Source organism: Talaromyces marneffei, chromosome 4, assembly GCF_009556855.1.
Source record: "Talaromyces marneffei chromosome 4, complete sequence".
NCBI classification, from domain to species: Eukaryota; Fungi; Ascomycota; class Eurotiomycetes; order Eurotiales; family Trichocomaceae; genus Talaromyces; species Talaromyces marneffei.
In genome coordinates, this window is record NC_072351.1 from 1,952,844 (window position 1) to 1,975,130 (window position 22,287).

Genomic DNA, 22,287 nt, shown 5'->3' on the forward strand with positions numbered 1-22,287 from the left:
GTTGAAACTATACTGCTCAATCCTCCAAAATCATGGGGCCGTCAGGCAAACAATCCGATGACAAGCAATAGCCAGCGATGTTGCATCCATTTTGGCGTCGAATGTCCGAGCTACAAAGTTGCCACTATCTTGATTAAAAGCAGGCTAATCGCCCGCTGCCGAGGAAACCAAGATGAAATCATAAGCCTTGTCGATCAAATTATCCGCAGTCAATAGGATAGAAAACGAGACATGTTCCATTTTGCGTGTGGATGGAAGGTTGTCAGTGCGGAGAGGCAGATGATATCTTTCGAGTTTTTGTCTCTTGCTCGTGAAGATCTATCCATATCGGCATTATGGCAGAGGATGAACAGAGAAACCTCACCATCATCACCATCAGAAAAGTTATTCGTTTCAAATAGCATGTCGTGCATACACACACTACGACCAGGCGGGGGGATGTGGTAGGGCGGAAATCCAACATCTGATCTGGTCATGTTCCCCTGATCTTAAATATACCGACGATCAACCCCCATCAGATTCCGGGATAACTCTAAGAGCGCCACAGTTAGACAGGCTTACGAGGCTTCCATCTGATATTCCCAGGAACAAATCAAGTCGATTTTCTTCACCACCGCCAAGAACGCCGGGGTAACTGAAACACTCCTTTCTTGCCATGTGTATAAATACGTGGGCAGCCGTTAATTTAGTATTCATGGATATTATACGACTCTATTGTTGGCTCACATATCACACGTTACTCTCTTCCCACGGCATCTCCGATTATAGACGGGTCTGCTGATATGAACGAACCATGGGCGCAACACGATCTACATCGAGATGTTACTTGATGTCAGTTGACCCTTCCCCGTAAGCAAAGAGGGCAACACAAAAAAAATTTTCATTTTGGGGGTATTCGAGGGTATGTATATACTACCAATAACAGGACTGGCTCGCTATCACCGTCCGGTCTAAGGTGCGACAAGGAGGATTAATACCTAATCATAGTCATAGTAATAATCAAGGTTGAACAAGAGCAAAACGAAGCAAAACGAAACAAAAAAGAAAGAAAGAAAAGAAAAGAAAAAAGAAACCCGCCATCATCGTCATCACTCATAGCTCGCCGCGTGAATCAATCGAGTTCTCTTCATCTATACAAACATGTCTATTCTGCTGAAATAGTCTAGTGATAGTCGTTTTCTCAGTAGGACAGTAGTGGCTTAGATCTCCACGGCAGTGGAGGATCCATGAGGAACTGCACCGTCGAGTTGTTGCCCGGACTTGTTCGACAATGCGATATACGTCTTAAGCATGAGTTCGCGTGTATCATTTGTCAGTTTGTCGACATCGGCAGGTGTCAGGTTCTTAGTCTCGATGGGAGGTAGAACTAGCCAATTAGCAATTTCCCAGAATCTCCAAAAAAAGCAAGGTAAGGCATACCTTTAATCTTGACACCCCCCGCCTCAAAATGCAACTTGCGCACATTCAACACATGGGGGTAATTCTCCACCACAACCGGCACAATAGGCACACCCGCCTTGACAGCCAAATGGAATGCCCCCTTCTTGAACGGCAGCAATTCCGGCGTGGTGGAATAACTCCTCGTTCCCTCGGGGAAGATGAAAACACTCTGCTTAAAGTCCTGCATTTCTTTGGCTGCACCATCAAACGCTTTCATCGCCGTCTCACGATTCGCGCGATCAATAAACACCGTCCCAGATAAAGTCATGAACCAGCCCAAAAAGGGCCAACTCTTCAACGACTTCTTAGCTGTAACGGAACAATACGGCGGGAAAATAGCACCCAACATCAACACATCGAGCTCAGTCTGATGATTCCCAATAAATACCGCAGGCTTAGTCGAAAGGTATTTCTCTCCCTCAACGATATCGAAATGCACACCCGTGGCGATCCACATGACCCATTTGAAACTCCTTGCCGTAGCCCATTGTGATACTCGTCCGTAGCCCACTAACCTCAACACAATAGAGGCGATGACGCCGTAGGTAGCGCATATGATTAGAGAAGCGTAGGAGGACAGGCAGCGCGCGATAAACCCGGCTTTGGGGACTTTGACGACGGAGAGGGCGAAGAACGAGACGGTTATGGCGAAGTAGCCGGTTAGACCGGTTGTTATGTAGGAGAGGATTGACATGGCGGTCTTCAATCCGACGTATGTCCGGATGCGTTTGGTTGCGTTGTTTAGATGGACAGGGTAAGTCGGAGAGATTTTTTTTGACCGCCGAGATCGTTGCGATTCCGTTCGTTGATCGACTAGTCAGGGTTGGAAATGATGAGACTTTTAACAGCGGTACCGAGCGGTGATGGCCATGGTCTTAGTAGTCGGGGTCCTTCGAATTGTAGTAAATAAACCTAAATGGAGAGACCAGGTGGCCGGTAGAATGAAGCAAAAAAGTCGATCTTGTGATTATGATGGCAGATCTCCAAAGTAAGTTCGGTTTCCCCACCCGAATGCCGAGGTCGCCATATTACCTAGTAACTAGCTCCTAGTTGTACTATGAATGATAATAAATTGAATATAATCTACAATTCTTCATGAAGTTGATCTAGTTGAATTAAGTTGCTGGATTGATCATTGACATGCCATTCATCATCACATCAACTGCATGTGCTTGAAATCAGGAAAAAGTAATATACAGAAAGCCACGGAAATCAACCCCGGCTTCCAGAACAGTATAACTTGAATAAAGCAAAGCAAACCTCCAAACTCCAATTAAGAATGCAGAATAAACTAGCAAAAAAAAAGCTATTTCAAAGCGAGAACAATGAGAAGGCAAGTCAACCGTCCGTAACGCCACTCGTATCTCGTGTATGCATGTAATTAGAATGATGTCCGTCTAGTACGCCGCAGTATCGTTATGCACCAGGTCAAGGCAAGTCTGTATGTGCAAGTCAAGGTAGAGATGAATTGTTCATGCCATTTCTGCGTCGTCATCCTCCTCGTCGTCCAATGTTTCCATTGCATCTTTGATATACTGTGCTGCCTGTAGATAAGATATTAGCATTGGGTTCCTCAAAACAGGTTGTAGTACTCACTTTAGGATCAAGATTCAGGGCGGTGGTGAAATGTTTAATTGCATTGGCTTTGTCATGCAGCTGTTTGTAAACCTTTCCGAGAAGATAATGAACATTCGCTTCATCCGGAGCCATGTCTTTCAACACCTTGAGCTCCGCCAGCGACAGTTTGTATTCGTTCAGCTTCAGAAGAACGCGAGCCTTGCGGAACCGCGCCAATACCGATTTTGGCGCTATACTTGTCGCACGACTGTAATGGAACAGAGCAGATTGCGGGTTATTCAGCTTTTCAACTACAAGACCCATACAACAGATGAGCACTGCATTGTTCGGGTTGATCTGAACCGCGTTGCGGTAATGTTGTTCCGCATAATCAAGCTTGCCCATCTTTTCATAAACCTGACCGAGACCATACCACGAGTTGTAATGTCTACTGTCGACACTGATACCCTTTCGGAAAGCATCAAGAGCCTTGTCGAACTCTTCATTTGCAACGTGCTCATGGCCTTGAAGAGCATATGCATAAGCGAAACGTGGGTCGAGCTGTGTGGCACGTTTGAAACACTTCAATGCTTGATCATGATCTCGTTGATGAGAGAAGGAGTTGCCAACAGCACACCAAGCCTCAGGAGATAGACGGTCTACCTCCATGAGCTCATGGGCTAGATATGCCAACTCGACATCGTTTTTGAGATGCCACAACACGGTCGAGTATATTTCCATATCTTCCAACCGGGCAGGTGCTAGGGCTTTTACTCGAAGGAAGTATTTTTCCGCGTCGGCATAGAGCGCCTGCTCATAGTAAGCCCGACCCAATTGTGATAGAACCCACGGCGTTTCGCGCTGAGCCTGAGACAAAAGGTTGAAGGCTTGAACAGCCTCCTGGCACTTGTAATGGGTCAGATTATAGTGGGCTGTAGCTAATTTTGAGAACAGATCCATTAACCACGACAAAGCTTCCATTTCCTTGGAGCGATCCGCGACTGCGCTCTTGGATTGATGGGAACTACCGACATTGTTCGACGACGTTGCAGATGTTCGTAACTCCTTGCCATCAGGATCTGATCCACTACCGATGTGCTTTCTGTTTCCACTCACAACGCGTCCAACATTTGTTGTGGGAGGTACCCGCCCTCTCGTCCCTGTGGCCCTGACTTTTCTCACTTCTCGTCCATCCTTTCCTAAAGTCGCAGTGGCTAATCGGCTGGACGTTGGTCGTATGTGATTCAACAGTCGCGTGCTCCGTCGCTGTGGTGCGCCTGGCTCAACAGCCTGGGGTGGTGGGTGCGCGACCTGTCCAGAAACCGTCCGTTTTCTATCACCTGGTTGTGGCACAGAAGTGGACTCGTCGTCCATAGGAATAACATTTTGATCTTCCGACTCGGCTCTTGACCGTATCCTGGATTTCAACGCGGTAGCTCGCATTTTTGGTGGTGGATCGCCATACTCAACCTGCTGAATAGTCCTATTTCGTCGATTCGGAGCAAGTGGAGGATCCCAAATGTCGTTATTAGCATTGCGAGTCTCTTCGGTCTCGTTCTCATTTTCAGGTACCTCGCGAATAATCGTTGTGCCTGCCGAAGCAACACTGACACTGCTTCCATTCAATTTCTCCCACAATGCCGAGCTCCCTGTGGACAAGCCGGATTCGCCCTTTGGTGTATTGGCGAAAGGATCGCTATTGGAATTTGAGTTCGATTGCGTCTGCAGAGGTCCATTTGCTGACATCGTTATATCCGAAAGTGCAATTAAATCTGGCTGAGGTGCGGCTTGTAACATGGCTACTAATTCTGGGCTTAGACGGTATATGTTTGGTACTTGTATGTTGACGCCTGATCACGTTAGCGGTGCTATGCATGTGGAAGAAAAGAAACTCACCAGTTTCACAAAGACCAAGAAAGGCGTCCCACATAAAGGGATTGAGCTTCAAGGCCTCGGCGTAGCATTCTACAGCCTGCGTCAAGTCTTTATGAGCTTGCCACAACTTCCCTTGCAGGCACAGAACTGCTGCTGCGTCTGGTGTATGTTGACGGCGCGTTTCGCTATGTTTGTCTACATCATGTCAGTATCAGAGATGCGATCAATCAAGCCAAACCACTCACTCCAATTACTCTTCGCAGCCCAGAGATTTCGACTCCGATCCAACGCGCTGATACCCTCCTTATATTTCCCCAAGTCCAAACATGCTTGCGCATGTACATAGGAGCACCCAAGATGTGTCCCGCGAGAACCTGCGACCTTACTGTATTCCCACGCGGCCTTGGGTTGACCACTCAATAGGTGGCATAGCGCGAGGAGATAGGCTGCTTCAGTGGATCTAGGTTCGTAGGCGTGGAGACGGCCGGCGAGGAAGAGTGCATTCTTAACGAGGTTGTTGTCGAGGTGGTAGTAGATTAGTTGTCTGAGCTGGGAGGATATGTATGATGACGGAGGCGCCATGATGGCGGTTATCACGGTAGAACCGGTCAAGTGGCGTGTATTAAGAGCGACGAATGGAACGAGGATGTTGGAGAGGAGTTAAAGAGGTGAAATAGGGGGTATCCAGGTCTGAGACGCATTGAGCAGCGTCAAGATGCGCAGATTCACAGGCGTTTGGAGGTTTCGCGCGGTGTCAATTTCGTCGTCAGTGTTGATGTCACTGTAGCTATCGGATGGTCAAAAGCATAGGATGATTGACAGCTGAATAATAACGGAAATTCAACCACTCAGTGCTGATTATCGGTATAATCCCATTTAACATATAAGATGTTTGTGTGTACACCAACCAAAACAATCAACCAGCGGAGTTTACGATGCAAACTCAAAGTGGAGACCGCGCCGCAACACAAGCCCGCCAGAAAAGAAAGCTCAAAGAAGCAGGAATCGCATTATCAGAGCTTATTCGAATGGACAAAGAACGGTCCAATAAGACTAGTAAGATGCAGTTATTGCTGCAGGCCGACTGAGGATAGATGGTGGGGGGTGTATACTATAGTAGTGGTGAATATGATCTGAAGAGTGGATGGAGGAAGTAGCTAAAGCCTAAGAGAGTCGCAGCGCCTTCCGGTTAGCTGAGGGCTGCCTTGTTGCCTTGTGGCCTTGGCTGTTGTATAGGGCAACCGCCAAGTTCCCGCTCCAGCCAGCCGTTTCCGGTGATCCTCCAGTCGCAGTCGCATTTTGCATTACTCTACATTTTACATACATACACTGTGCAATCTGCAGGCCGAGAGTCTACGCATTCATAGACTGGTATCATCGGCATCTCCGAAAACTCACCACTCTGCATCCGTATCCCGACCAATCAACGGAATTGGTCGTGGAATGTTCAACTCCTACTATCAATCCCCCACCAAATAACTTCAAAGCTTGACGACATGGCTAAGGTAAGGCTATTTTAATTAACAACTATCGTTTCAACTAGCTATTTCTATATACTGACAAAACAAAAGAAAGCAACAAAATCCCTCGCCGCCCGCAATGCCGCAGCCCTGAACCGTACACACCTCATCACCCTCGCCCTGCACGCCCTCTTCCTCACCCTAAACTTCCTCTTCAACCGTCCCAGCGCTCTCACCCGCTACTTCGTGTTAAGTCTTCCCGCTCTCGCAATCGAATTCTACCTCGAACGCCTGGGCCGCCCCCGCTACAGCCTACAAGATGGATCATTGCAATCCGCGGGCGAAGATCTAGGCGCAAAGGGCTTGACGGAGTTTATGTGGGATGTAACCTATTGGACGTGGGGATGCATAGGTGCTGCATGTGTGTTTGGGGATAGGGCTTGGTGGTTGTATCTTGCCGTGCCGGCGTATTCGGCTTATTTGGCGTGGACGACTTTCTTTGGCATGAAGAAGGGTTTGGCTGGGTTGAGTGGTGCGGGTGAGGAAGTGTCTGCTGTGGCTGGGGGTGCGAGTAAGAGGCAGCAGAAGTTGGAGAAGCGTGGTGGTCGTGTGCAGTACCGGTAGTTTGTTTTATGTCGGTGTTTCCGTAGTTAGCTGGGGCATTAGAAGTTGCATTATATCTGATTGGGATTTGTATATCATGTATGTGATGACTGGAAGCTCATTTCTACCTCATTTATGTATATATATCTATATATAGACGAATTATGAACGGAGCCGAAGACGGGGATTTATGTCTTTAACGTCCAGGGGCGTCTTCAATAGCATATAACATACACCCACCCAGCCTCTTATCAGTTAGAAAAATTCAATCAGCGTCATGTGCATAATATTCCAACCATTCTGTACATTCTACTGGCTCAAAGGCCAGAGCAATAGACATGGAACATGATAAAGAAAACATGGCAGTCATAATAAAACAAGGCCCTTTCGAAGACAGGGAGGGAAAATCAAAACTCGACAGCGAACATCAAGATGAAAGTATTCGAATATACAGTCAATGGAATATAGTGCTGTAATCAAGGCGAAACAGGAAATCAAAATAGCCGCGCGAGAGGATATCGTGGTTTATAGCCAGGGAAACAAAGTAAATGATATGATAACATCACTAATCCACTGTATCGCATAATCGCCTTAGAGCGTGTATCCATGGCCTATGGCCATTTTGTGGTTCAAGTTGAGTCAAAGGAAGAATTAGAAGTTACAACTCGTCCTTGATTATGCTTGTTGCACTGCCAATAACGCTTTCAGCCGTCTTGACAGCTTCCGACTGAACCTTGGTCGCATCAGCGGAAGGCGTCTCATATGCCGATCGGAATCTGCTCATGACACTCTCAGTGAAAGCAGGCTCCTTACCTACCACAAGCTCAGAAACGAAGCTCTCGATAGCTTCGTATCGCGATACTTGAGCATCATACAGCTGCTGAATATAAGGTGCCGGTGTGCCGTAGATCTGTTCGCTAGCTTGGGAGATGATACTCTCCCACCGGTCAGAGGCCTGACTCGTAATCGACTCGAAAGCTCCAGTGGGTGTCCCATAAATTGCTGAGCTGGCAGACTCTGAAACCGCAGACAATGATTCCGAGGCTGCTGACATGGCGTTGCTATACCTGGATAGTGCATCATCAATCACGCCACGAGCAGATCCTCCGCCATGTTCTGCCGCCGAACTGGCAGAGGAAATTACTGCAGCCAAGCTGGAAGAAGCTAGACCAGAGATATACTGGTACTCACTGATAGCACTTTCCAAAAGAGCTTCAGGGTTCAAAGGTGGCGGGGTTGGGGTTGGGGTAGGCTCTTCGAAAATCACATCGGATGCAGAGGAGATGAAGGCCGAATAGCGATCATGGGCCATACCGATAGCTTCATAGTAACGGCGTTGAGCATCAAGGAAAATAGGATCTCTTGTGGCGGTAGGGGTTGGAGCAATTGGAGCCTTCAAACTGGCAAACTGAGCCGAGGCCGCACTGAGGCCCTCATGTAAGCGCGATGCGGCAACAGATGATACAGACTCCAGGGCAGCCGCTTGATCTTCGTAACTAGGAGCGCTAGGCTGGGCAAAAAAGCCCTCACCAACTGCTGTAGTAGCTTCTGCGTATCGCTCACCGGGCTCGCTGGCTAGACTCTTTATATGATTGGCAACGCTGCTTTCGTCGTCATCATCAAATATAGGCACTTGATGCGTTACAACTTGAGCCGCAACTCCTCCCCAAACTGTGCTTTCATTGATCGCTTCTTCGTCGTTCGATGTCTCGGTAACGGAGTGTTCAGGCTCGTCTGCATCCCTAGACTTATCGGTCTCGGTATTGCCCGAAGCTTCTGGTGTTGCGTCTGCTAGTTCGATTTTCACAGTAGTCGTCTCGGCAACGCTTTCGACAACGACAGAAGCTTCATCAAACTCCGCTGTTTCCTGGAATGCCTCCTCAGAGTCGGCTTCCTCTACATTCTCCTCTTCGGGTTTGGGCAATGGAGGAGGGGCTTCGTTTCTGGTCTCAAAGTCCTCGCTGACTTCTCTTGCCTGGATCTTCCACTTGCCAACTTCTTTCAAACGTGAAAGTTCCTTGGCTGCATCTTCGGCAACAGCCATTCCCCTGCCGAGAATATCATTGGCTATAGCTTTGGCTTCCTCGACCATTTCATGCTGCATACCAGCCATAAAAACTTCTTCTCTCCACTCATCGAACTGCTTCCTTAAAGCATGATACTTCTCCCAGTCCTTGTAAGTAACTCCATCCATCCAAGCCCATCGCATACCAATCTCTTGCAGTCCCAAGTCGCGGATTTCGTCTAACACTTCAAGCGTGGAGTGGGCAGCGTCCGCAACCCTGCGGTAAAGTTCCTGTTCAAATCCATTGTACCATTCGCGGAGCGCGTGGGCGTGGTCTCTGATAGTACCTCCTGATGAGCGTATATACTGTAGTAGATCCTCATTCGCTTTCTGCTCATCTTCCGGAGCATCATATGGTGAGAGTCCTTCAATGATGGAGTTGATATGCTGTTTGATTTTAGAGATTTCGTGTTCTTGGGCTGCTTCCAACGCCTCGATCAAAGATTCAGCGTGTTTCTTAGACCCACTTTCGAGTTGACTGGTAACAATCTGCTCCACTCGTTCTCCAAGATCATCGACTCCGTTATCAGCAGCCACTGCGAACTTTTGCTGCCAAAGGCGTAGATCAGAAATGACCTGTTCTCTAGTCTTTTCTTTCTGTTGCTCCGGAGTTAGAGATGCTTGCACCTCCACACTCTGCGTTGTGGACTGTGGAGCCTCTGTAGTTTGCGAGGTACTGATGGAGGTTGGTGTAGGCGCAGCAGTTGATGTGGTCAATACCTCAGTCGTACTATATTGTTAAAGTTAGCATATATCGGAGAAAATCAGGTCTCTTGACATTTGTTTACCCTTCAAACTCATCCACGACGGTTCTCAATTTCTTGCCTTCACGGTAAGAAGCCAATCTCTCACCAATCTTGACGAGTTGCGGCTCGACATTTTGGCTATACAAACCCGTGATGGTAGGTATGAGGTTATCCTTGACGAAGACAACTAACGTTGTCCATCCCTCATGAGCCAGGGGAATCACTGTCCCGGAGAGAATGCCCTCGCTCGAAGAATAGGCCTGTATGACAAATGGCTTCGAACGAGCATAGAAAGGAAGAATGTATTCTTCGAGAATATTCGTTGCCTGGCTGGAGACAATCTCTGTGTATGGTGTCACAACGGCGATAGCTTTTTGTACGTGAGGATCTAATTTTTCCTGATACACAGTTTGCGCTCTAGTCTGGATGGTCTTCAGTCGAGGCACTGCCACCGACTCCCATTTCTCCTGACCAAATTCGGTAACGTGCGCGATAGTCGGAGCGCCATATGTCTGATATCCAAGTTTCGCGAGTTTTGAAGCGGGGTTGTAGACGCGATCATTGAACGTAGCGGCATAAGGTCGCGCCTGGTCAACGTAAGGCGCGGCATAAGCTTGGTAATAGCGGTCGACGTGAGGTTCAATATACGAGCGTGTGATCAAATAGGGCTTGCAAACACGAGGAGAGGATTCATCCAAGCCGGAGAGATCAGATGGGCATTGGAGGAACGGAGTGAGAACCGTATACCAGATAAAAAGTCTAGATAAATCAGTTTATCTGTTGGATTGATTTTCGGTTGCGTCGAGATACGAACCTCACAGCGAGCGCTAGAGACCATCGAAAGTAGCCACGTCGGGACTTCTCTTTCTTTCCAGTCCCGGACTTGCCTGACTCGGGAATCTTCGCATTCAAAGTCGTCCCATTTTGCGTGGCGCCCATCTTTGAGCTCGGTCGGTATTGGGACGAGAGCTTATCAGCGGTCCGATAGGCGATATTGTAGGATGACAGCAATCAGCCCAACCCTACAAGCATTCTACAACCTATTTCAGAGCCTCTGGCTTAGTTGCTCATGCCGAAAATGGATTCTAGGACGAGCTTAGTCGTGCGCGCCGAGGATGTTACGGCGTGGCCTGAGCACACGTCGAGGATTAGAATTGGCTTCGAAGATTCGCAATAGATGGACACTTACTGTGGGTTGTAAGTTGCAAGTTGAAAGTTATGGTCAACAAAGTCTGAGAAAGGTGTTGTAGTGCAAGTTCACAAATAAGAAAGAATTACTCCGTATGCGGGTGCTTTGCAAAACAAGGACTGCTGCAAGTCAAATGTTGGCTGAGATCATAGCTCTAGCCCGGGCTGGCGTCTTGGCCTATGAAACCGCGGCCAAAGCAGAGGAGTGGATACCAACTACGGGGCTGGTATTTTGCTCTGTACCATATATGTATGGTAGTTAAGTTACTGTTATTTTTCACATGACAAACAAAGCTCATATTTGGCAATCTATCTTTGTGATATGTTTAGATTGTTATTTATAATCTCTTGATTCTCCAGTACTCTATTTTTAAGTTGTTGATTCTTTGATGGAGGGACATCTCCAGAGCTGCCTACCCCCTTGACACTCTACGGTGTCCAAACACGATGTCTTGGAAGGTCAAACAAAGTGGCGTATCAGGTAGATTACACGTTACATAGCTGCCCAGTTGGCCTTAGCGTCGAGTGCTGAGCTAATCTCCACCATTCCCGCACGTCGACGTCAACTCAACCCTAAAAAAGCCCCCAGACAAGCCGTCGAGTTGACCATTGGCCTTTGCAACTGGTCGATTCTTTTGACCAGGACATCTCAGATCGTGAGAGCCGTTGAGATCCTGACGGGGCATTTCCAAGTATCCCTACTGTTCTTTGGGAGAACCAGTATCGTGAGCGCGTCTCATCAATAGCCACAGTACGGAGTAAACCTGGTCTAGTCCCTGAAGCATGGCCCATGGTAGCCCGCGCACAGATAGATTTGACTCGCGAGGAGGGTGTCTCTATACGTTGGATACGATCCGAGAGGTTATTTTCGTCTCGAGTACATGACATGATGAAAGTCAATGAATCTATCTTGCATGCTTACGGCAGCTGGAGAGAACTAACTCTTCGAACCTCGGATATGCCCACTAGGAACCACATGCTGGTTGCATGTCACAAAGGAAACTAAGCCTGCTTGACACAAACGTAGCCCTAGGCCTACGTAGAAATCATGAAAAGGCTTGAGAGTATCAACCGAGGCGGAGCACTAGCCACATCGTGGCGCAAGTCCGATTTGCGCCACATACCGACTCAGTTAAACATGTGGCGCAGCCCTGAAATATGTATTAGACCTAATACGGTTAGCGCATCTACCAGAAATGTGCTACGGTGCTACGTAGATAGGCTGTCACTTTCCGCGGCCTTCAGTTGCCAGCCAGCCAGCCAGTCAATTAGTCAATCAGTACAATCGATACGCTCCGACGAAGGACCATTTGTCTTTTGATCTTCTATTTTGAGATCTCAAACTGACCGCTTATCTTCTTTTAATCTTTAATCAGCGGGGCTGGCCATCAGAAAATATCTGTTCTCGACTCATTTATCTTATTTCGCCATTCCCTGACCCGCATGAATTCATCACTTTACTCATAACCAGCTGTGCTCTGCACGATCATCACCAAAAGAGATGTGCCTAGTTAATACTACCCTCGATCGATAAACCGAAAACAATCTAATTCCTCCACGATGGGCGCCGAGCAGGACTTCCGGTCCTTGCGGGGAATATCTGCGTTTCCTGATCTCATGAACGACCCAGCGTATGCGACGAATACAGACAGCAAAGGCAAAGGCATCGAGGAACCAGATACGTGCCGAATATGTCGTGGCGAAGGATCAGAGGAGGAACAGTTATTCTATCCCTGCAAGTGTAGCGGAAGTATAAAATTCGTTCATCAAAGTTGCTTGATGGAATGGCTATCACATTCGCAGAAGAAATACTGTGAACTATGCAAAACGCCTTTCCGATTCACGAAGCTCTACGACCCTGGAATGCCGTCGAAGCTCCCGGCTCAGATATTCATCAGAGAACTCGCAATACACGGTCTCCGCTCTCTAATTACATGGCTGCGGCTTGTCTTAGTCGCCTTCGTATGGCTTGGATGGTTGCCGTGGTCTATGCGTGCGATATGGCGGGCTCTGTTCTGGCTTGCGGATGGACGATGGCCAAACCCAAATTTTGTTCAAGCGCCGTTACCTACAGCAAACCTGTCCGACATTCAGGCTTCAAGTGTTGCTGATCAGACGCTATCCAGTGACACAGCCGCATCTTCCGCGACTCAGACAGTATCGTCGGTTTTAAACATTTCCAACGAAGAGCCGCTGGGTTTCGCCGTCGCGAAACGAATTCTTTTAAAAATCCTCCTTCCAACTTTGTCAACTTCTACCGGAAGCAACGCTAGCCAGGTCTCTTCTATTCCTTCCGGACGTGTGCGTCAGCCTTCTTGGTTATCGAACGTCACCTTTCTCAACTCCTTGACGCCATCACCAACTGTGAACAATATTGTGATAGATACCCTGGAAGGACAGTTGATCACGCTACTAGTGGTGGTGTCGTTCATTTTGGTTTTCTTGATTCGCGAATGGGTTGTTCAACAACAACCAGCAGTCAATCTTGCTGAGGATGAGCAAGATGCTGTCGTACGATTGATGGCTGAGAATCGAAATCAAGCTGCAGCCGCACTTGCGGCTCCTTTGGAGGAGCGTAACATGCCTTTCAATGACGATATAGATCTTGCGCAAGCCGACCATGAGCAGGATGTGCACGATTATGCCATCAACGATGATGAGTCTCGAGCCAGCAGTGCATTCTCTTCGCCGCGATTAATGCCTGCTGATTACCGCCCCCGCATTCAAATACGAACAAGTTCTCGGCCGACATTGCGATCAAGGAACGCTCTGGATGATGCCTCGAACATTCGACGGACGATTGAAGAGACAGTGAACGAACCAGACAGCCCCACTTGGCCTGGCATAGAAACGTTCAAGGACCTCTGGCTTCGTGGTGAAGGAAACCCCGATGAAATATTGCGCATCATTCAAGAGGAGGGCCGAGAAGACGAGCTCAGCTGGGTTGTTAATGCTATGACGACTCTCAAGCGAGGGAATGCCACACGGCGAATATCTTCAGGCAACTTTGACTTTTCGGATCATCATGAAGAGGCTTCTCACGAAGGTCCATCATCTATCAACAACAGGCATTCGAATTCCGACTTACTCAACAATGCTAATTCGGATTCTTCGTATGAAATATTGGAATCTATGGCTCCTCTTGAAATCTCGAATAGCGGACCTTCCCAGACCGTCAATTTTGAGCTACCCCGCGAAACGATTGATTGGTCAGAAGGAGAAGAAGAGACGACTTTTGAACGAGCTACTATCACGGAGAACGCGCCAGCTCCTGTAGTGGTGGAGGAAGCGGCTCTCCAACCTAGGTCTGGGGTTGCTAATGCTAGCGTTCCAGAAAGTGGTACCCCCCAACTTCAGGAAGATGCCATCGCCGCTCCCCGCACTTTTACAAATCGCGTTTTCGACTGGTTTTGGGGCGATCTTGAAACCCCTCAAGAGCCAGACACTAATGTCCAGGATGTTGAGCATGTCGTAGTAGATGCAGCACTAGAGGAACCTTTTGTCCCATTACCGAACAGACAGAACGCAGCGGCTAATGCGCCAGCTCCAAACCCATGGCGAGAGCCGGCGGCTCCTCCGCCCGAAAATCGTAATCCCAACGACGTCGATGCTGTTGAAGAAGGTGACGATTTTGAGGGTATCTTGGAATTGATAGGCATACAGGGGCCTATCTTCGGTCTCTTGCAAAACGGCGTATTCTTGGCTCTTCTTATTTCTTTCACCATAGCTGTCGGCATTTGGCTACCGTACCTTTGGGGCAAAATTGCTCTGGTTTTCTTCACAAGCCCTGTACGGCTCGTGGTCAGAGTTCCATTGGCGATGCTCTCTATTACAGCCGATGTGATTGTGGACTCTCTTATTGGCAGCTTTGGATACGTATTGTATCTGGTTAGCTTTATAACGAGGAACCTTCTACGTCCGGTGGCGGGATTCGTACCATTCTTGGATCGTATCTCACAAAGCTCCTCTTTCACGCAAACATCGTTAAGTCTCATCGACGGTAGCAGCCAAAGGCTCAAGAGAGTGTTAGGAGGATTTTTCGATTTTCAGGACTCCGACCTCCCTATGTTCTCGGTTCTTGCTCATCAGGCATTACGCATCCATGAAGCTCGTATTTCAAATATCTTTCAATTTATCTTCGATGGAGTGAAATTGATATTGCATGATATTCCCATCAAACTTCTTTCGGCCGATTACAGGAATAGTTTGTTTGTCGCAGCATCGAGTATTGACATGACCGCTACTCTAGCGAGCGCCAAGGATGAGTCGATTGATGTCGCCAATTCACTCTTCTCCTTGTTTGCCAGGTCAGAATTGGACGAGGAGGCCGCACTTCTCATTCGCCCAGACTACGATCTTGCACAGTGGGATACTAAAGACCGAATCATCGCTATTGTGATCGGATATGTCTTTGCTTCTCTTCTTGGCATTTTCTATTTGAGGGTCACCGGCTTTTTCACTGGAGCAAACCGCGGGCAAAGGCCAGAAGGTGTTGTTGCTGAGATACTGAATCAGGCAGGTGGTGTTATGAAGGTAATTCTTATCATCGGCATCGAAATGCTCGTTTTCCCCCTATACTCTGGACTGCTCTTGGACTTGGCCTTGATGCCGCTGTTTGAGAATGCTACTCTTGCTTCAAGGGTTGCGTTTACACTATCGTCGCCACTCACGTCGTTGTTTGTGCATTGGTTCATAGGCACTTGTTACATGTTCCATTTCGCTCTATTTGTATCAATGTGCCGTAAGATTATGCGAACCGGTGTGCTTTGTAAGTTCGATCCTCCCCCTGATATTTTTGACTGGATCCTAACTTTTAATAGACTTCATACGCGATCCTGATGATCCAAACTTCCACCCAGTGCGCGATGTTCTTGAGCGTGATATTATCACACAATTGCGAAAGATCGCATTTTCCGCCTTGGTCTACGGCGGCCTAGTCGTCATCTGTTTGGGCGCTGTGGTTTGGGGCTTATCATACACCTTTGAAAACGTTCTTCCAATCCATTGGTCATCAAACACCCCAATTCTTGAAGTCCCCGTCGATCTACTTTTCTACAACTTCGTCATGCCTGTTATTTTGCGAGCAATTAAGCCGTCAGATGGGCTGCACAATATGTATGATTGGTGGTTCCACAAGTGTGCTCGGTACCTACGATTGTCGCAATTCTTACTTGGAGAGAGAAACAAGGATGAGGAAGGACGTTCCATTGGCCGTACATGGCGGGATATCCTATTTGGAAACCTAGGCGATGTCGAAAACCCGATAACCACTGACGAAGATCTAAACGCCGAGGAGAAAAAAGGCAAAAGTCCACGTTTCCTCCGTGATGGCAAATTTGTCCGGGCTCCTGCTTCTGATCAAGTGCGAATCCCTAAGGGAATCAAGGTTTTCCTTGAAGTGAGTGAGGACAATGAACGTACGGATGGCAATATAGACAGCGACGAGGGATTGCATGGCAGGAAAAGTAAAATGTTTACTCAAGTCTATATTCCGCCCAATTTCCGACTGCGGATCTTCGTTTTCATTTTCCTGATCTGGGTTTTTGCGGCCGTCACAGGAGTTGGGGTGACTATCTTCCCACTGGTTGTAGGCCGGCGAGTGCTCTCATCATTTTTCCCACATGTCACTCGAATGAACGATATCTATGCGTTTTCAGTCGGTATATCCATGTTACTGAGTGCGGGATACACGGTTGTCTATTTGCGAGTCGGATACCAGAAGCTACAAAACGGACTCCAACCCATGCTCTCCAACTCTGGCCAGGTGATCAGCGAGGTGACTGAATTCTTACTCCATGCCATGCGACTAGTCTACCTGTCAGCAGTGTTTGTGATTCTTATTCCATCTCTATGTGCCTTGCTCACGGAGCTCTACGTGCTGGTCCCGATACATACCTACACAAATGGTCAACAGGCACATGTCATCCATTTTGTTCAAGATTGGGCCCTTGGCGTTCTCTATGTGCAGATGGCCTACATGTTCCTGCAATGGAGGTCCAATTCACGAGCTGCAGTTGCTCTTCATACGATTGTCAACGATGGCTGGCTGCAACCTAATACTGCCCTCGCTACCCGAGCGCTCATTATACCGGCTTTGATCTTCACATTCTTGGCTGTGTCGCTCCCATTAGGCTTCGGTGCAATTGCCAAGGCGACAATGTTTCCGGAACCCACTACGGTCTCACAGTCAACAGTCTACCGCTATTCTTATCCTGCCACTCTTGCGGCATGCTTGGTTATGTATGCGCTTTATTTACTTCGGAGACAGGTCAACGTCTGGCGAGCCAACATTCGTGACGAGATGTACCTTATTGGCGAACGACTACATAACTTTGGAGAGAAACGAGCTAGAGACGTTACAGGCGTTAACCGACGTGTTAGCACATCATAGAGCATTCTCAGGATTCAGTTGGTCTCATCATCATTGTTATTTCATATTCCTTTCTATGTATGCAGAACCATAGCGAATACTTATGACGATTCTACTTTTATTATACATACTCTCCGAGCTTGGCTCTAGGCTTCCAACTGTGGCAATTCTAGATCGTCTACCACAATGACTCACGTAGTGCAAAGGTCGGATGCACGGGTCGCTGTTTTATTGCCTGATCCATACATCGTCCTGGAATGACATTGCCTAGAGAGGTACGTATAGCTAGCTACTCAGCCATAATTACGGAGCAGGTATATACTACGAGTAGTTAACGGTCTGCGCCACACAATATTAGAATTTGCATACAATTTTAGTACGCGCTAGTATTTTCAGCCTTACCTCATTAGGACGTAATCGGCCCACTCTTTTCTCCCCGTGACCCACTGGGATGCTGAATCCAAGGCAATGCAAACATGTGTCAGGCCCCAATTCACGTGCCTTGATTGGCTAGGCAATAAGGCAACAAGATTCTCGAATCTCGATCATCCTACTAGGCTGCGGTCCCTCTCCCCACTGCTCCTTCTCCATGTGTCGATGGATTAAGCAGCAGCCTGGCAGCGTTTGCCATCATCATTATCCTTCAACTTCGCATTGCTTTCTTTTCTTCACAGTATAAAGGAAGAAACCCTTTTACATATTTTTACGAATCCATGTCTTAATTTTCATAAACACGTACCTTACGGTCGAATAACGCCACAATGTCCGTCCTTCGGCAGGGAGGGTCCTACCTCCAACGTCGTCTCACAAAGATGTATACCGACACCAAAACATCCTGCGAAAGCGTCACAACCGCCTCGTCAAAGGGCAGCGACGACCCAGAGCTAGTAGCCCTACACCGAAATTACCGCACACAAAAAGATAGATTATTAGCCTGGGGTCTGGACTGGAGCGATTCCAACGCCGCGCAACCAAACGATATCGACGAGTCATTGACGGAAGCGGGTTTCAGCGATGTCGTTGCGAGTGTCATGTCCTCGATACAGGAGATTCTGAATGAGGCGGAGAGGTTACAGCATGGGGAAGCATCGGCGTTACCGCCCAAGAATGATAGTGGAGAATTACCGCCAAAGGAGGATCTAATAGTTAAATCGCACTGGACGGAGGCGGATATCAAGCGGTCGCATACGCTGTTGGATGATTTGACGTCATGCATTGATACGTTATATGAGTTGTCGCAGTCACGTCGGAATATGACTATGAGTATGGCATCGACAACAACAGATCAGTCCTACAGGGTCAAGGCGCGTTCGCAGACTTCGGTTCCAAAGGCCCTTAAGCCAGGTGGATTGGATGCTCATCGGTCAATGTCGTTTGATTCGAAGCCGACTTCGTTTTCACCTGACTTTGTTGAGAGTCCAGTTGATATAAAGGGAAAGGCGTCATATAGAAAACAGGAGAAAATTGATGTATTGCCATATTCCAATTTTCATGCTCTCCCGATGCAACGAAGGGAAGTTCCTGCGTTGGTGGAACGGAAAGTCAACGATTCTTTCTCCTCGACGAAACATCTTTTCATCGACCGGTCAACGTTACAGCTATCCGGCGCTTCTCATGCCAAAAGTCCGCCGCCATATGAGCAGGTCGCTGCGTCGGCGAATTCGCGAATTATTGGTCGTGTGCAGACATCTGCCACTCCTTTCATGACTAGATTGACTAAAGAGTCGACAATACCCATACTCGTCGAGTTTACGCCTATGATGCTGGAGTCCCAGAGTTCCGTGACGATTCCCGCTGCACAGCGCTTGGAGAAAATCCATCGTTCTCTGGACCAATTAGTGGAAAACTCTCGAGTGTCACACCTAGGCTTGTTACGATTTCTTGGTTACTATATCGACATGTCCAATGCTCGTTACGCATTTGTATATCAAATGTCTGTGGACTATTTCCCATTTCTGAGCAACCCCAGCAACCTCCTCAAGGAACTGAGACCGAAGACTTTGGTTTCTTTGTTTCATTCTGGAGAAGAACATCAAGATATTCCAGTGCCGACCCTCGAAAGCCGTTTCCGTCTCGCTTATAACCTCCTTTTGGCGGTTTTGCACTTGAGGAGTCAGAACGTTGTTCATGGAAATATCAACAGCAGCAATATTTTAGTCTTCCCAGGTTTGAACAACTCCGGTCAGGATGAGATTGGAAACCTTATTGAAGATTTGCGACGTCCCTATCTCACTTCACTTGCTCAATTTTCTGGCAACGAGCCTACTCCCGAACCTCTGTCTGCAAGCATGTACCGTCATCCCGACGATAAGCGACTTCTTGAAGATGAGGCTGCATGGGCATACGATCTTTACTCTCTGGGTCTTGTTCTTCTGGAAATCGGCTTGTGGGCACCTATCAGCCGTCTCTGGAAAATGAAGTACAATAACGCCATGTTCAAACAACGCATTGAAAATGTGTATATCAAAAAGTTGGCTTCGAAATGTGGCAACGCCTACTTGCACATCGTACAACTTTGCCTCGACGCTCCCAACTTCTTAATGTCAACTGAGCCGATGGCTGATTTGGCATTCAGAGTTCCTAGGGTTTTTACATATCCAACTCTGGAATTTGCGGAGCCTGGTAGCCAATTTGCTTTTTCTGCCAATTTCATTTTCACGATGAGCAAGATTCTTTCTAAGCTTTGTGCAATTGATATTTATTCCCCTCCTCCTTCCGCAGATTTAGATGACTGTCTGCCACTGGCTCTCGGTCGTGATCTTGAGTCTGAGCCGGAATCAATCGATAATGCTGCTTCGACGAATTTTTTCAATCTGCCAATGGAGCATCACACGGTGCATCAGCCTTTCCAGAGTGAATTCCAGGACAATAAAGCAGTCCACGAAGTAGCCGACTCCCCAACAGAAAAGAAAGTCAAGAAGCGAACAGTGAAGAAATTGACAAATGCCGAGATTCCGCAGGAGCATCTGAGTCAATGGAACTTTTACACAATGCCAAAACTCAGCAAACTTCTACATAGGATTCTCAAAGATTCTTCCGAATCTTGTACAGCCTCTTTGATGATGACCGGTGAAAGTGTGGAAACTGCCAAAACGACCATCTGTGTGACGTGCTCGAATGTCAAGAAAGTTCGAGCCATTCTCAAAAAGTACTTTGAGGTCGAGCAAGACTGGGACTTGATTGTTCTCCGCGGCGATGTTAGCAGGTCCAAAGTGCCTAAACGACGACGACGCAAAGCGCATGCTTCAAACTCGCCAGAGACCGATGAAGCAGCTTTTGTGCAGCCAGACCTAAACCCGCACTATCAACAGAAGCCTCTCTGTGGGGCGTCGATTGGTGCTTTCAAGAATCAAGAGCATTTACCACCTGTTTCTTATGGTGGTGCTATTTTGATTGATGGCATGCCGTACGGAATGACAGTTCATCATATGCTCGAAGCTCCTAGTGAAGATGAGGATGATGAAGACGATGACGAGGAAGAAGAAGCTGAGGAAAGCTTACCACGGTCCTCGGCCAACAGAGCGGGAAACATGAACCTAACATCCAACATTGATCTGACTTCTACATTGAGTGACCGAGATCCCGAAACCGACTACGAACTAGAATTCACAGATGACGACGACGATGATTCTGCCTCCCAGGAAGGCGGCGACTACTGGCTCTCGGACGATGAATCATCAGATGAAGAAGAATTCTATGATCCGTACGATGTGGACGATTTAGCATCAATAGGAGATACAGCTGGCGTGGAACCAGATGACGAACCGCAATTATTAGTCACTCAACCTGCGCTTGATGACGTGCATGAAGACTTCTTCCCGTCTCCCGAAGATAGAGATGATGAACATCTTGCATCGCATAGACTGGGCTATATACATGCATCATCTGGCCTGCGTCGGTGGACCAGGAAAGGCATCAAACATGAGATTGACTGGGCATTGATTCAACTGAATGACGGCCGCATGGATGTCAGGAACGTTATCTCCAGACCGACAGCACCACCACAACAACAACCCCATCGCCAAAACCTCCAACCTACACGAACATCACCAATCTACCTCACAAAAGTAGCCCGCGTCGAAGAACTAGGCGGTCTCAAAGTCCAATGCTGCGGCCGAACAAGCGGCTACCAGCACGGTAAAATATCGCCTGCAATGACTCTTGTAAAACTCCATGGCCGCCAATCATTTTCAACCAGTTTCTCTATTGATGGGAATTTTGGAGGTACGGTATTCTAACTTTCTACCATCCATCTCTCTAGGGGACGATTAGTTGCTGACGTTGTGTGTTTGTAATTATAGTGCCTGGCGATTCCGGAGCATGGGTCTTTGAAGCCTCCAGCGGCCGCGTATGTGGTCATGTCCTTGCGTACTCGGAGCGAAGTCGAACAGCATACATAGCGCCCATGCAGGTTCTGCTTGAAGACATTTCACGAACCCTCGGCGCCTGCACCGTCGAACTACCTGGTTCTCAAGGCGACGACCGTATCTCATCCGCAGCAATGTCCCGAATCTACGAGCAGCAGCAGCAACAGCAACAGCAACAACAACAAACCAGACGGGGAGGATACAGGGATATCCCCTTCATACCCGACCATCATCACCAGATGAATCTCCCCATCGAACTAGGACGACTCGGTCTTACTAACCTAGAAGACCCAACTACATCCGCGGCAAGTGTCCGGTCCTCGATAAATAGAGCGCGAAACCATCATTTAGGTGAAGGACCAGCTGTGTCGTATCATCGTGCTGGACCGCCGCCGGTTATGACGAGGGCCGGGGGGATGGAGAGGCAGCCTGCTTGAATTCATGACTTGTGTAGCTTGATTTCGTCATCGGCATCTTAATTGTCGTATTCGATGTTCATCTTCTCTTTTCTTTCTCTCCCTCTCTCCTAGGAGTTACTCGCACATGTTATTTATGATACCATATATACCTGGAATTTATTTACTATATATATATACTGGAATTTATTCTGCTCCTT

General features: G+C 47.8%; 6 protein-coding genes across 6 annotated transcripts; 3 read left to right on the forward strand and 3 right to left on the reverse strand.

The window, feature by feature from the left end:
- Positions 1 to 1,199: 1,199 nt before the first annotated feature.
- On the reverse strand, positions 1,200 to 2,134 carry EYB26_005745 (uncharacterized protein; the record flags this gene model as incomplete). The annotated part of the gene is made up of 2 exons (XM_054265028.1): positions 1,200 to 1,366; positions 1,420 to 2,134. 2 exons carry the CDS (start codon positions 2,132 to 2,134, stop codon positions 1,200 to 1,202), a joined length of 882 nt encoding a protein of 293 aa, XP_054121003.1.
- Positions 2,135 to 2,912: 778 nt separating this feature from the next.
- On the reverse strand, positions 2,913 to 5,454 carry EYB26_005746 (uncharacterized protein; the record flags this gene model as incomplete). The annotated part of the gene is made up of 4 exons (XM_054265029.1): positions 2,913 to 2,984; positions 3,037 to 4,847; positions 4,894 to 5,067; positions 5,118 to 5,454. The coding sequence occupies 4 exons, from the start codon at positions 5,452 to 5,454 to the stop codon at positions 2,913 to 2,915; spliced, it is 2,394 nt and encodes a 797-aa protein (XP_054121004.1).
- A 914-nt stretch (positions 5,455 to 6,368) lies between these two features.
- EYB26_005747 (uncharacterized protein) lies at positions 6,369 to 6,956 on the forward strand (the record flags this gene model as incomplete). The annotated part of the gene is made up of 2 exons (XM_054265030.1): positions 6,369 to 6,377; positions 6,444 to 6,956. The coding sequence occupies 2 exons, from the start codon at positions 6,369 to 6,371 to the stop codon at positions 6,954 to 6,956; spliced, it is 522 nt and encodes a 173-aa protein (XP_054121005.1).
- Positions 6,957 to 7,593: 637 nt separating this feature from the next.
- On the reverse strand, positions 7,594 to 10,685 carry EYB26_005748 (uncharacterized protein; the record flags this gene model as incomplete). The annotated part of the gene is made up of 3 exons (XM_054265031.1): positions 7,594 to 9,730; positions 9,789 to 10,505; positions 10,561 to 10,685. The coding sequence occupies 3 exons, from the start codon at positions 10,683 to 10,685 to the stop codon at positions 7,594 to 7,596; spliced, it is 2,979 nt and encodes a 992-aa protein (XP_054121006.1).
- Positions 10,686 to 12,494: 1,809 nt separating this feature from the next.
- EYB26_005749 (uncharacterized protein) lies at positions 12,495 to 17,325 on the forward strand (the record flags this gene model as incomplete). The annotated part of the gene is made up of 2 exons (XM_054265032.1): positions 12,495 to 15,702; positions 15,755 to 17,325. The coding sequence occupies 2 exons, from the start codon at positions 12,495 to 12,497 to the stop codon at positions 17,323 to 17,325; spliced, it is 4,779 nt and encodes a 1,592-aa protein (XP_054121007.1).
- A 740-nt stretch (positions 17,326 to 18,065) lies between these two features.
- EYB26_005750 (uncharacterized protein) lies at positions 18,066 to 22,108 on the forward strand (the record flags this gene model as incomplete). Its single annotated transcript, XM_054265033.1, has 2 exons — positions 18,066 to 21,528; positions 21,606 to 22,108. 2 exons carry the CDS (start codon positions 18,066 to 18,068, stop codon positions 22,106 to 22,108), a joined length of 3,966 nt encoding a protein of 1,321 aa, XP_054121008.1.
- Positions 22,109 to 22,287: the final 179 nt, after the last annotated feature.